The sequence below is a fragment of the Thunnus albacares genome, chromosome 2, assembly GCF_914725855.1.
Source record: "Thunnus albacares chromosome 2, fThuAlb1.1, whole genome shotgun sequence".
In the NCBI taxonomy this organism is placed as follows: Eukaryota; Metazoa; Chordata; class Actinopteri; order Scombriformes; family Scombridae; genus Thunnus; species Thunnus albacares.
Window position 1 is genome coordinate 24,888,811 of NC_058107.1, and position 12,081 is coordinate 24,900,891.

The 12,081-nt window shown below is 37.9% G+C and overlaps 1 protein-coding gene across 1 annotated transcript in view; it reads right to left on the reverse strand.

Annotated features, from left to right (window-relative positions):
• Nucleotides 1–3,533: 3,533 nt before the first annotated feature.
• oxct1a (3-oxoacid CoA transferase 1a) overlaps nucleotides 3,534–12,081 on the reverse strand; it is a 48,472-nt gene continuing 39,924 nt past the window's right edge. The window contains exons 16-17 of the mRNA XM_044374552.1: nucleotides 4,571–4,672; nucleotides 3,534–4,475 (exon numbers count right to left, since the gene is read on the reverse strand). Of these exons, the coding sequence (XP_044230487.1) occupies nucleotides 4,440–4,475; nucleotides 4,571–4,672 (138 nt within the window). The 3' untranslated portion in view covers nucleotides 3,534–4,439. The remainder of the gene's footprint in view (nucleotides 4,476–4,570; nucleotides 4,673–12,081) is intronic.

Here is a 12,081-nt window from a genome sequence, read left to right on the forward strand (position 1 = left end):
AATGAGCTGGCTGGCCATCTAAACATCAGTCATTCAAAAAACTAGGTCACATTGGTAAAATACACCAAAAACTTCATATTTGTCAAGGTATATAGTACCTAGATAGGTACCTATCCCACTGTTTGGCTGAACATTTATTGACCTTTTCTCATATGAGTGCCTTTTCAAACCTGTGTCCAGGGCTGGCCATGACAAAGGCAAACCAGGTAACTACTGAGGACTCTTGTTTCGTTTTTCAATTTCCCATTTGGTTGTATTCATGGTGGAGAAGTAACACAAGAGGAAGGGTTGATCATAATACAGATTTTCTGCATTGCTAAAACACTAAACCCCATTCTCTGAACAAAATGCTCTGTGGCCTGAACCTATTTATTGAATCGATCAATCTTTTGGCAAAACAATTTTCACCTAGTTAGACACAATTTGCAGAACTCATTTTTTCTTGTTGCAGAACTCAAAACACATTCTCACTCACTAAAATACATTTTGCACTGTGATGCACTTGTGATGCATAATGGTAACCACAGGTGGCAGAAGTTTAACACAATTACAGCACAGCTGTCATAGCTTACACTCAATGACTCGTTCACACTTGCTGCTAATGATGTGATGAAACGAATATGAGCCAGTTCAAAGTGCACAGGCGGCACGGGTGAGTTCAAGGTTGATTCCAACAATGGATGAAAACAATCTGAGAGGCAGAGGAGGAAGAGTGCGTGTAAGAGGTGGTGGACGAAGAGTACAAGGCAGAAGACAAGCAAGACCAGGACCAAAACAGTCATTTCAGCATTCGAGCACCTGTGATAGACCATGTTCTTGTTCATGGAATGACAATGAGGGAAGCAGGACAAAGAGTACAACTCAATCTCATCAGATTCTCTGTGTCCACCATAATCAGGAGATTCAGAGAAGAGAACACATAATTGCCTGGTGTAGTAATTATTTCTTTTGGTCATTGAAAATTTACACTGCACAGACGTTTCAGTACATCACTTTGCCAATATAAAGGAGACTGGGGGGGGTTGAGGAACACAATCCCTTTTGTAGAATTGCAAGACTGCCATGTGAGGGTGGAAGGACTCCTATGTTCTCCCAACAGCAAGAGGCTCTCATTGTTGACATGGTTCTTCAAAACAATGCCATTAGACTGCATGATATACAGCACTGAGTTGTTCAACACAATGCAAATTTTGAAGGAATCAACAGTGTCAGCCTTTCCATCACTGACCGTGTCCTCCAATGCAACAGGGTGTGCATCAGGCAAGTGTACAGAGTACAACTCAGAAAGGGTCAAAGATCAAAAACTTCAGTATGTGCAAATATGTGTTCATTCAGACTGACACATTCAGTGCCGATTATTTACAGTACAATACTACATTATACTGTCAAGCTGCACTATATTGTAATGTATGTAAATCAGAAGTGCATACACTCTACAGCATCTTTCTGTAGCACTTACAAAGCTTTATCTATTTTTACGGATAGAGTGTTTGAATTGGATTCCATGAAAAGACCTCATGAATACATTTTTGTGGATGAAGCTGGATTCAATCTGACAAAGAGGAGAAGGAGAGGCAGGAATATAATTGGCCAATGGGCCATTGTTGAAGTCCTTGGCCAGCATGGTAGCAATGTGACACTTTGTGCAGCCATAAATAATTGTGGGGTTCTCCACTGTCATGCCACCTTGGGGCCATATAACACCCAACATCTACTTACATTTCTGGGGGGTCTTTGGGATGTCTTGTTTGGGCGTGAGCAGCAAGATCATGAACAGCCAGAGCATCCTGTCTTTTGTAGTTTGGGACAATGTCAGTTTTCACCATGGTGTCCTGATGTGGGAGTGGTTCCACATCAACCAATGATTCATAAATGTTTGCCTTCCACCATACTCTCCTTTCCTCAACCCAATAGAAGAGCTTTTCTCTGCATGGCAGTGGAAGGTCTATGACCGAGAAACCTATCCCAGGGAAAATCCCCTACAGACCATGGAATTGGCCTGTGGTGACAAAGGTGTCAAGTTTTGCCAAGGCTGGATCTGGCACACCAGAGTTAATGTGCTTTTCATTTACATGTTGTCTTTGTCTTTTTCAGTGCTGTATTTTTACTGTATGCAAGTGCTGAATCCATAGAGATTCAATACTGTATTGTTTGCAGTACTTACAGTATGCAATATCTAAACTGGTGTTACTGAGTTGTGAATATCTCTTCTGGAAAACACAAAATGCATTTACTGTATTATAAATAAACACTTTATTCTGGAGCTACATTCCCTGAACACTGTGTTTTCCTTTTTTTTTTGATGTAGTGTGCAATAAATGCTCAGTAGTGTTTTTATTTTGACCGGCTGTGTGTATGATCTGAAAACAGTTTGATTTTGAGTACAGATAAAACTGTTTCGAGGTGATTGTTTGATTTTGCAAGAGGAGTCGGAGGTTTTGTGAATGTAGTTTGAAAATTTTGTTTTGTGTTTACAGTTTTGAGAAAAGGGTGGAAGGTTTCAAGAAATATGTCTTAGCAATTGTGCAAAACTGTAAACCGTTGTGGACACACAAGATCAATTTTGTCGATATTGACATAACCACCCTGCATTATGAGAAATTACTTTCACTGTCATGTTCCAAAATACGTTAAGATTACTGTCAAATATGCTTTGCCCAGATATAGACTTAATATCACTATGGTTTATCGTCATTGATTACTATCATTCCTTGTTGGATGCAACATCCATAAATTATCTGCATTGAAAAAACAATTAAAGGAACACTAAACATACTCTGGAAGTAAGTTGGATAAGTTTTGTGAAAGCCCCCTTCACATATGAGTTAAAATAGCTCTAATGTTAGTTTTCTACCACTATTCCAGGTAGCTTGCCACCACCCTGAGTGTACAAAATAGCCACAATGTTCAATAAATATCAGTTCATATACCTATTCAAAATTAAAACAAAGTTCAGTAATGTTGTTTTGTTTTAATGTTTTCATTTGCAGTGACAAAAAAACTAAGTTCAAGCACTGCTCAAGTTCAAACCCATTTGTTCAAGTGAAAGCCTGTCATGTCTCTAAAATCCCTTGTTCACTGTGTTCCGGTGCAAGTATGAGAAATAGGTTACAATATGTGGGCTTATAGGATACCATTCTAGTTTGACTCATGAGAGGATGTGCTGGATTAACATCAACAGCCTGTGGCAACAGCCCCTGTCACTTTCTTCCATTTTTCTGCTTGATGATCCAACCTAGTTGATCTTCTTGAACCTAAAAGCCCACTGGCTGAATTCTTCAGTTATGTAACGCCCCGCAGGTAATGGCAGGGCCTCTCTACTCGAGTGGAGACATCCCATCAAGAATGTCAATGCAAGCCCAACATCCATATATAGAAAGCTCTAACCTGTAGAGTGTCAGAAGCCATCACTCTCAAAGCAGTAATTTGCTTTCAATCAACGTGTGATTTGATGAGCCGAACACATAAGAGAACAATTGCTGCTTTTTAAGGTTGTTTTTATGCAGAAATAATGAGATTTAGACAAAAAAAGATAAAATTCTGCTTGTTCCACTCAGCACACAAGGTTGTATTTTATTGTATGTACAAAGGCAGGGGAAGAGCACATTTCTGAGTAAAAAAATGTTAAGGCTTCATATTTTCTGAAATGTATGGTATGCCTTCCGACTGAAATTTCTGAGGCTGAGAGAAGAAAGACAGACATAGTTCAAACAGTTTGACATTGTGGCAGAGGTGATTATTAAAACATGCTTCAGATGTTTTAACTACATCTACCTTACTTTTCCAAATGAAAAACAACACAAAAATATATCTAATTTTAGATGTCCAATCCAAGTACTTTTTATTACTTGGTGTAGCACAAGTTTACGTAACTACATACACATTTCCTTCTGTACTTAATGAGGATTCACCTGACCTACATTTGTTTTCTAAGTTCAAAACATTTCAGCTCCCTTTACCTTGTTACAGTAACATATTGATATTGCAGTAAATATGATTTACAAGATGAAGTATTTGTTAAGTTTTTCTATCATTTTTTGTTCATAGTACTAGCAAAGTTGCATTTATTTTAGAGAACATATAGAGAATAATACCTGTTTTAAATGTTATTTTCAGAGGCATTATTTGGCAATAGCTGTACAAACAGAAGTGAAAATCAATAACTCAGTGGTTTAATAGGCAACAATGTAATGTTCTCCGATTGTTTGTCAGATCAAAAATAACCGTGCATGTTGGAACCTTTACATCACATTCAGTTAATATTAGTGGTGACTAAATCCTTCTGATTGCTTGATGCTGATTACCAAGTAACTGAACCTGAACATTTGTGTTTTGTAAGCTTATTTTACCTGTCTCGTGTTACTAAATGAGCGGCTGTTTATCAGACAAATGAAATGACACAAACTGAAAAACCCCTTTCATATCCGTTGCATGCCCTTCTAGATTTGCTGCATGGCTCTCAGGTTGGGTGACACCTAGAAGACACCAGATGGAACACAACACATGGTTACAATCCTTGATGTCAGAAACTAAAATATAATGCTGGTAACCAATCTGTTATGTTACTCACCTCAAAATGTGTGCCAGTGCATGCCTTGATATCCTCAGGAGTTAGTCCCTCCCAAACTTCTATCAGAGTCAGGCCTTTTGTCTTATCAACATCAAACACAGCCTGGTGAAAAGTAGCAGGGCAAAAAGAGAGAGTGGGAGGGAAAGCAAAAAGGATGGGATGTTTAGATGGGGTGGGTGATAAGACAGAAAGACAAAATGATTTCAATGAGTATTTCCTTTAATAGATGTGTTTGAACCCTGTGATTTGCAGTCCCTGAGGTCACAGACAAGGATATGGAGGCTTCAATTATCAAAGTGACCCTAAAGTGATGGCAAGTCTCTCTTTAAAAAAAAAAAAAAAAAAAAATCAGTGCCAAGAGAGAGAAGAGTACCATTTCAGTGTCATTTGTAGATTACAAAATAGCTGCAATTATTGGTGGCATGTCTGTGAAGGGCACAGTCCCTGATTGTGACACTCTGAAGCTGCAAAGTAATGTGCAATTAGTTTTTAACTGCTGCAATACTTTTAACTGTTGAAACATGAAAGAACATCACTTTAATTAAGAATAATGGAAGCAAATTGTGTGAGTTTCACCCTAAAAGAAACCCATTCTGAAAAACATTTTGATTTCAGAGCAAATAAATATCTCAATTTCCATTAAACCCAACTAAAAACACTAGATTATCTCTGCAGCAACACTGGGTAGAGTGTCAAGCATGTATTCAGGTACTGTACCATAGTTGACAACCATCTATCAATTATGTTGACATGGCTAAAATAGTATTTTGAGTTTCTGTGTTTTTGGAATCCATTTACCCATGATGACACTTCTCTACCACAAGGAGTTTCACATGTCCATTAATCTGATTCTATATTTACAGATAAGCTTACATATGGTTTACGCACAACACACAGTCTGCATGATTCACAAATGAGGGTCCTTGAGATTTCAACATCTTAGAGTCTCTGGACTCTGTGCAGACCAGACTGGAAAGTGGAAACTTTCTATAAATTACTGTGAAGAATCCTGTCAAAACCTGCCATTTACACTGAAGGGCAAAGTACCAGTCATGTTGGAAATTTAAAAAAACTAAGTACCATTCTGTTTTCTGAAAAGAAGCAATGAAAAAGAAAATCAATCTCATACACTAATGCTTGTAGAGTACCTCCAGGCAACAGACCTGTTATTATCACTTTAAAGCCTTCTTTTGTGAGCCAAAATAATTATTTTCATTATATGAGCAATTTCTGTGTTTACAACATCCGCCTGACATAGTTTGTTCTCTCCAGAGTGTCTCATCTCTTGAAACTAACGCTTAAGTTTGGATTTGGCTTCTCTTCTTGCTTGGATTCATGTTATACATTTAGTGAATGTTGTCTGATCCCCAATACTGTAATTATTGGTCGGTACTCTGTCATTACCTACATTACTACTGGTTGCTGAAAGACTGGGTTTAGTTTTCAGCATAAACATGATCTGTATGTCAGATGCAATTTCATGAAGCCACTACATGAGACAGTAGAGGGCAATAAGAAAACCCCTTTTACTTTTTAAATTTTAACTTATTTTAGAATATTTATTTTTGGAAATTACTTTTAGGGTGATTGTTTTGTGGATGTATCAGTTTCCCAAGTTAACATAGTAGTGGCCAAAAATTTGTATGGAGAAATTTAATTTTTAGCACGGATATTATATTCAAATAAATTAAGAGCTAGCAAAATTAGTCGATTCATCGATTACTAGATTGACATTAAATTAACTATTTTTAGTCACTTTTCAAGCAGAAACACCAAACATTACCTAGGTCCAGGTTGTCAGTTTTGAGGATTTGCTGCTCGTCTTTGTCTTTTATGATAGGAAATTGATATTTTTGAGGGATTTGGACTGATGGTTGGATAAAACAAGCTATTTGAAGATATTAATTAGGGCTGTAGGACATTATAATGGCCATTTTTCACCATTTCACCATTTTCACCCTATGGAATTGATAAAGAAAATAGTTATTTGCAACCCTAATACATGAAGTTGGCTACCAGTTAGGTAAGTTGATTTAAAGTCTAAATAGGCATATAGCTCTAAATTCCAACATGAATCTCACAAACCTACTGCAAGTTATTTCCTGCAAAAAAGATTTCACCATTAAGAAGTTGTTGGATAATAGCTAATTGATTTAGATTGCCAAGGATTACTGTCAAAGTTTTTGTCTCAAATTGAATGTGACAATATGATTAGTTTACAATAAACTGCTGCTTCATAACACCAGTCTCAAGTGACAAATTATATAGATGTTCATACTGTAAGGCTCATGAAATTATTCTTCAAAATTGAAACTGGAATTATGTCATTATCCCTATTCATGCGCACAATGCAAAAATCATGAATTATGAAGACGGGCCAGACACAGTCAACCGTGCTGGGTCCTGTTGCTTCTCTCAGCAGGGACTGACAGGCTAAACCACAGTCACATCCAGACAAAGCCTGTCAGGACTCTGAGCTCATTAGAACCACACACACACACACACTGATGGGGCAGGAGGCTGATATCTCACTCCAATATAGCAAGACAGATGGAATGACACGAGGAACATGGGTCTATGGATAACACAGACACTGACATGCATCTCTAATTGTGACACATGTCGCAAGTGATTACAGAAAATTAAAGATTTGTAAAGAATGTGTCAGAGGTGGTCATCAGAGGTGCAAACGTGGCTTGAAGATGTGGCAGGTGCTTTGTCATCTAAGCTCATACTTTGACATATGTTACATAGATACTGTACAGCCCTTGACAGAAAATGTTCTGGAAAAATATAATTCAAAGTGATTAAACATTGACTGATCCAGTTTCCGAAATCTACACTTTGTTACTGAAAAACTGTTTGTTACTGAAAAGCAACTGTTGCAGCCTTTTTTGTTGTGAAACACTGTTGAGTCACCTTTCCTCAAAGTCCTCAAAGTCACCATCATCATTAACCAGATTGATGCACATTAGTCATTAAGAAGCTGCTCGTCTGCCCCATGTGTTGTCTGTCTGGAAGTGGGCTGAATGTCATGTAGCGACAAGCCACCGTCATTCAGGAAATATGCTTCAGACAAATGTGAAAATAATAAAATAGGACTAGAAATAAATATTTTAGCCATCAACAAATACGTATCAAAAGCTTATCCAGTATCCTCACAATGCTTTACAGCAATTACAAGGAGTAGATTATGAGATGAGTTCATACAAAGACGTATGGTAGGACCATAAAAGAATTTCAATTTGGTTTCTGCAATAGTAATTGCTGTCATTACTGAAAATGCCACAGGTAACACTTTTCTGGGCCCATTATGATGATTGAATAATTCAGGAGTTGTTCTGCTTCATCTGTGAATGAATGTTTTTTTTATAACTTGTACCTTTTTTCTTATTTTTAAAAAGAGGGAATGCTGTTTTCCTAAATAACTGGTGAGAGGTGAAAATAGTGAGAGATTTAATGTGTATACCAATGTCATGGCAGCAGTGCAAACACCTTGGGCCATTGAAGTAATGTGATTTACTCACTGCACATATGATAAACAAAGAAACAATCACAATCCATCATTTCAATGACTGCAAGCGAGAAAGCTTGTAAACACAGAAACTGTGTTTAAGAAGAAAAAAATGGCAACACGTGTATAAAATGGCCCAACCATATAGAAAAGCAGCAGAGACACTGCCTAAGGCAACAGGTTCCCTACCACCCTGGGTCTCAAATCATAGCAACACTATTTAGGACAGCACCTGAATTACCATCCCTCCTGGCTATTGCAAGCCACAGTGAACGCTGTGTTTGTGAGAAGATACTGTGTGCTTCAGCATCTGTGTGTGTCTGCGGGGAAGGAAAATAATATTTTTGGCAGGTTTGGAAGGCCCCAGTTTCTGCTCTCATTTTGGAAACAAATTGGAGCAGAGATTTTAATCATATAAAGAAAGCAACCAGCAGATGATACACTTAGGATAACCATTAACAGGCTTATTAAAGGCAATGTTTGCCACCAGGTTTATAGTCCCTCATTTTCTACAGCAGGGAATTATAGCACTTCCTCTGGTGATCACCACAATAATAATTTTCTCACAGCCAAAAGGTAATTTTATAGACTATGTTGTTGGCTAATCAGAGTAAAATGTCTCAATGTTATGCTGCTGAACTGTTGTATTTTATGAATTTCACCATACATTAGCTCTATTTGTTTGTTAGTCCAGTGAAGGACAACATTGAAACATACACAGAGACTTCTCCAGGTTGGACTGGTGTCATGCTGACCAGTGACTACATCTTATATCAGCTTTATCTTACCACCACATCCTGTGAGATCTTTAACAATTCTACTTGAAACAGTCAAAAATTAGGTGAAGTGTATATTTTGGAGAGAAAAAAAACCTAATACTTAAAATAACTATTCTCTTCAACCCAGCAACAAAGATTTATTAAAGGGAGGAAGCTAATAAATAGTCGGATGGTTCAAGGTGACAGCGAGGTACAGGGAGGCCCCCGGGGCGTAAATCATGGAGTCTACATGGTTTATCGATCAACCTTGACGATCAATAAATATGCAACATGTACTGCGGATCAACATTTAATCTTAATTTATTTTTTAATTTTCTCTGGGGTCTAGAGGGTTCTTGCATTGTCTCAAAGTCACCGCCATCTGAGCAACACTGTTTTTTATGTAGGTCTTACAAGTAGCTGTAATAAAACCTGAAAACACAAACGTGAAAAAGACTGAACTTCAATTGGGTCCATTTGCTTTCGCATGGTAAACTTCACTCGAATATTAGAGGTTAAGAGAGAATGAAGTCTGAAGAAACATTATGCAGATGTGACCAAAATCAATACAACAAAATGAGCTTAATCTACCAGAACAGCCCAACTGATGTAGCTTGAAACAAGTCAGAATGTTTTTTCACTCATCTTTGAATGACACAATAATGTGGATACATTTTCAGTTGAACGCGGTTGAATAGATGGACAGTTTTGACTGGATACCCTGTTTAGTCTTCTTTCTGTTTTCTTCCTCTTCCTTATTCTGCCTTTTAATAAAGCTGAATATGCAAAATGGGTGTAAGTTACTTCTCTTTCCATGCTCTGGTGTCTGTTGACAACAGAACTTCACAGGTATAAAATCATGATTTGATTGATGGTCTTGCAAGCTACAAGCTAACCAAGAAAACAGTAATTTGTGGGCTGCTATACTGACACCCTCAATCAATTTACTATTATACCTGTGCTGTTTGACAACAGAAACAGTAAAAACATGTAATTGACAACACTTTCATTGTATGGTTGGGTTTACTGATTTTCAAAACAAGAAATCACAGAGAGAGCTGGAGGTGACAAAAAGTTGGGCTCTTGACATTGCTGCCAAGTATAAGTACTTTGGCAATATCTGAGAGGCAGACAAGTTGACAATCATGTGTCAGCAGCTTTGAAAAGCTCACTCCATTCTGTCAAAATTACAAAGAAAAACTGGCATTTTCAAAAGAAGACTCTTCTTTTGAAAATGCCAAGACGGATTGATATTGCTGGTTTAATGTGGATGGAAGGTCAAATGTGGAGAAAAATACATTCACATTCATTCGCAGTAGACCAGACATGATTTCAGAAGAATGTAGAAGAGGAGGGATGTGGAGTAAAACAAGTAGTAAGGAAAACAAATAATAGAAAGTTAAGAATTCACTTCATGACAAAGATAGTAAAAACCTGGTGATGCTATAAGGGAGGAGAGTACTAATGGACAGAGAGGGAGAGAAAGCAGTGGGAGATGAAATGAGGAAGGTGGAGAGGAGGAGGTGGTACCAGCGCTAGCAGGGCAGTAGAAAGAGCTTTAACCTTTATAAATGTTGACAGAAATCTGCTCGCTGAGAAATGTTGTGCAATCACAACAAAAGCCAGTCGAGCAGAAAAGAACAGACAGAGCGGAGGGGGGGGGGAGCTACAGACATAGTGTCTGACTTTGCCCCTGACAGGTCATGTTTTCAATGAGCGAGTTCCAAAGGCAGTAACCACCAGAGGGTAACACAGATTTGATCAGAGTACACGAGGACACAAAAACTACATCAGCACCAAGCTCTACTAGTTAATGGAAGCTTTTTTCTTTCTTACCTCCCCCACACCTTTTTTTTTTTTTTCATCAGCATGTGTGCCTCCTCTGTCCTTTCTCTGTTTCTTACATTTTTTCAACCTTGCTTACCTTTTGCTTATTTCCCTTTTAAAAGAATATTTCACCCTTGGACAATCTTGAGCATCATTTTGACAAAATAAGCTTTACCTATAACTGGAATGTTGGTCACTAAAACCCTACTTGGCTGAAATACAATCCCTGGGCAAACTGAATGATAAAATAATATTCATTCTAGGGCTGGGCGATACGGACAAAATCAAATATTATGATATTTTTGACCAAATACCTCAATATCAATATTGTGACAATATTGTAGGGATGACAATTGATGCTTTAACAAAATATTTACACAATGAGATTTTTGATAGAAAACCTAGAACAGTCTGGCAAATTCAGAAAATTACATCACTTTACTGTAATGCAACCTTTAAAACCAGGAAAAGACAACATTTATGCCATATCACAATATTATAATATCCAAAACCTAAGACAATATCTATTCTCATATCACAATATCGATATAATATTGCCTCATTGCCCAGTCCTAATTCATTGTTCTCCATAGCTGCACTCATTCTCAGACTTTTTGACCTCTTTTCACATTCTTCCATCACAGCACAAAGAACTTAAACTATGTGTAGAGCTGATGAAATATAAGAAACAGAGCTCTTCACGCATAAATGAAGAAGATGGAGCTTTGTCTTTAGGCTAAGCTCCATAAGCTTTCCAAGGGAGATTCAGCAGTAAGATTTCACAATACACTCTGTGCTTTCCTTTTTTAAAAATGGGAATCAACACCTCCACATGTAGGTCCATAAATATTGCCCTCAATGTCCATGCAACACTGAGAAAAGGCATGTCAACTGAAACTGCTCCAGCAATATATAGAGCCTCAGGGTGAATTGCTTCCCAACTCTGCCACTATGGAGCTTCTCAACTTTCTCAGTGACCTCCACCACAGAGATGAGCAAGTTTTTTCTACTGTATGTCTTCTATCTTTTCCACAGAGGACATATCGGTTGAGTTCAGAAGTTTCTTCAAAAATATCCCTAGCTCACATCTGGATATCACCTCCTTTGAGTAGATAAGTCTCCTTCCTGAGTCATCATGACAGTTGGCAACAATCTTTCTTAGGCCAACTGAAAGTCCCTTCTCAATGGCCTCAAGTCAATTTTATTCATATAAACAAAACACACACACAGAAGATCTGCTACAGAAGCTGAAGTCCTTCTGACCTCCCAAAACCTAACTGCTGATTCAGGAGTCCCAGGGGATTATCAAGTTCAAGAGACGTCCTTCTTCAGCCTGCCAGCTTCCTTCATCACTGTTGAAGACCAGTGGCCTCTTTGGTTGTCAACACAACAAGCCGAGATAAACTTCAGGC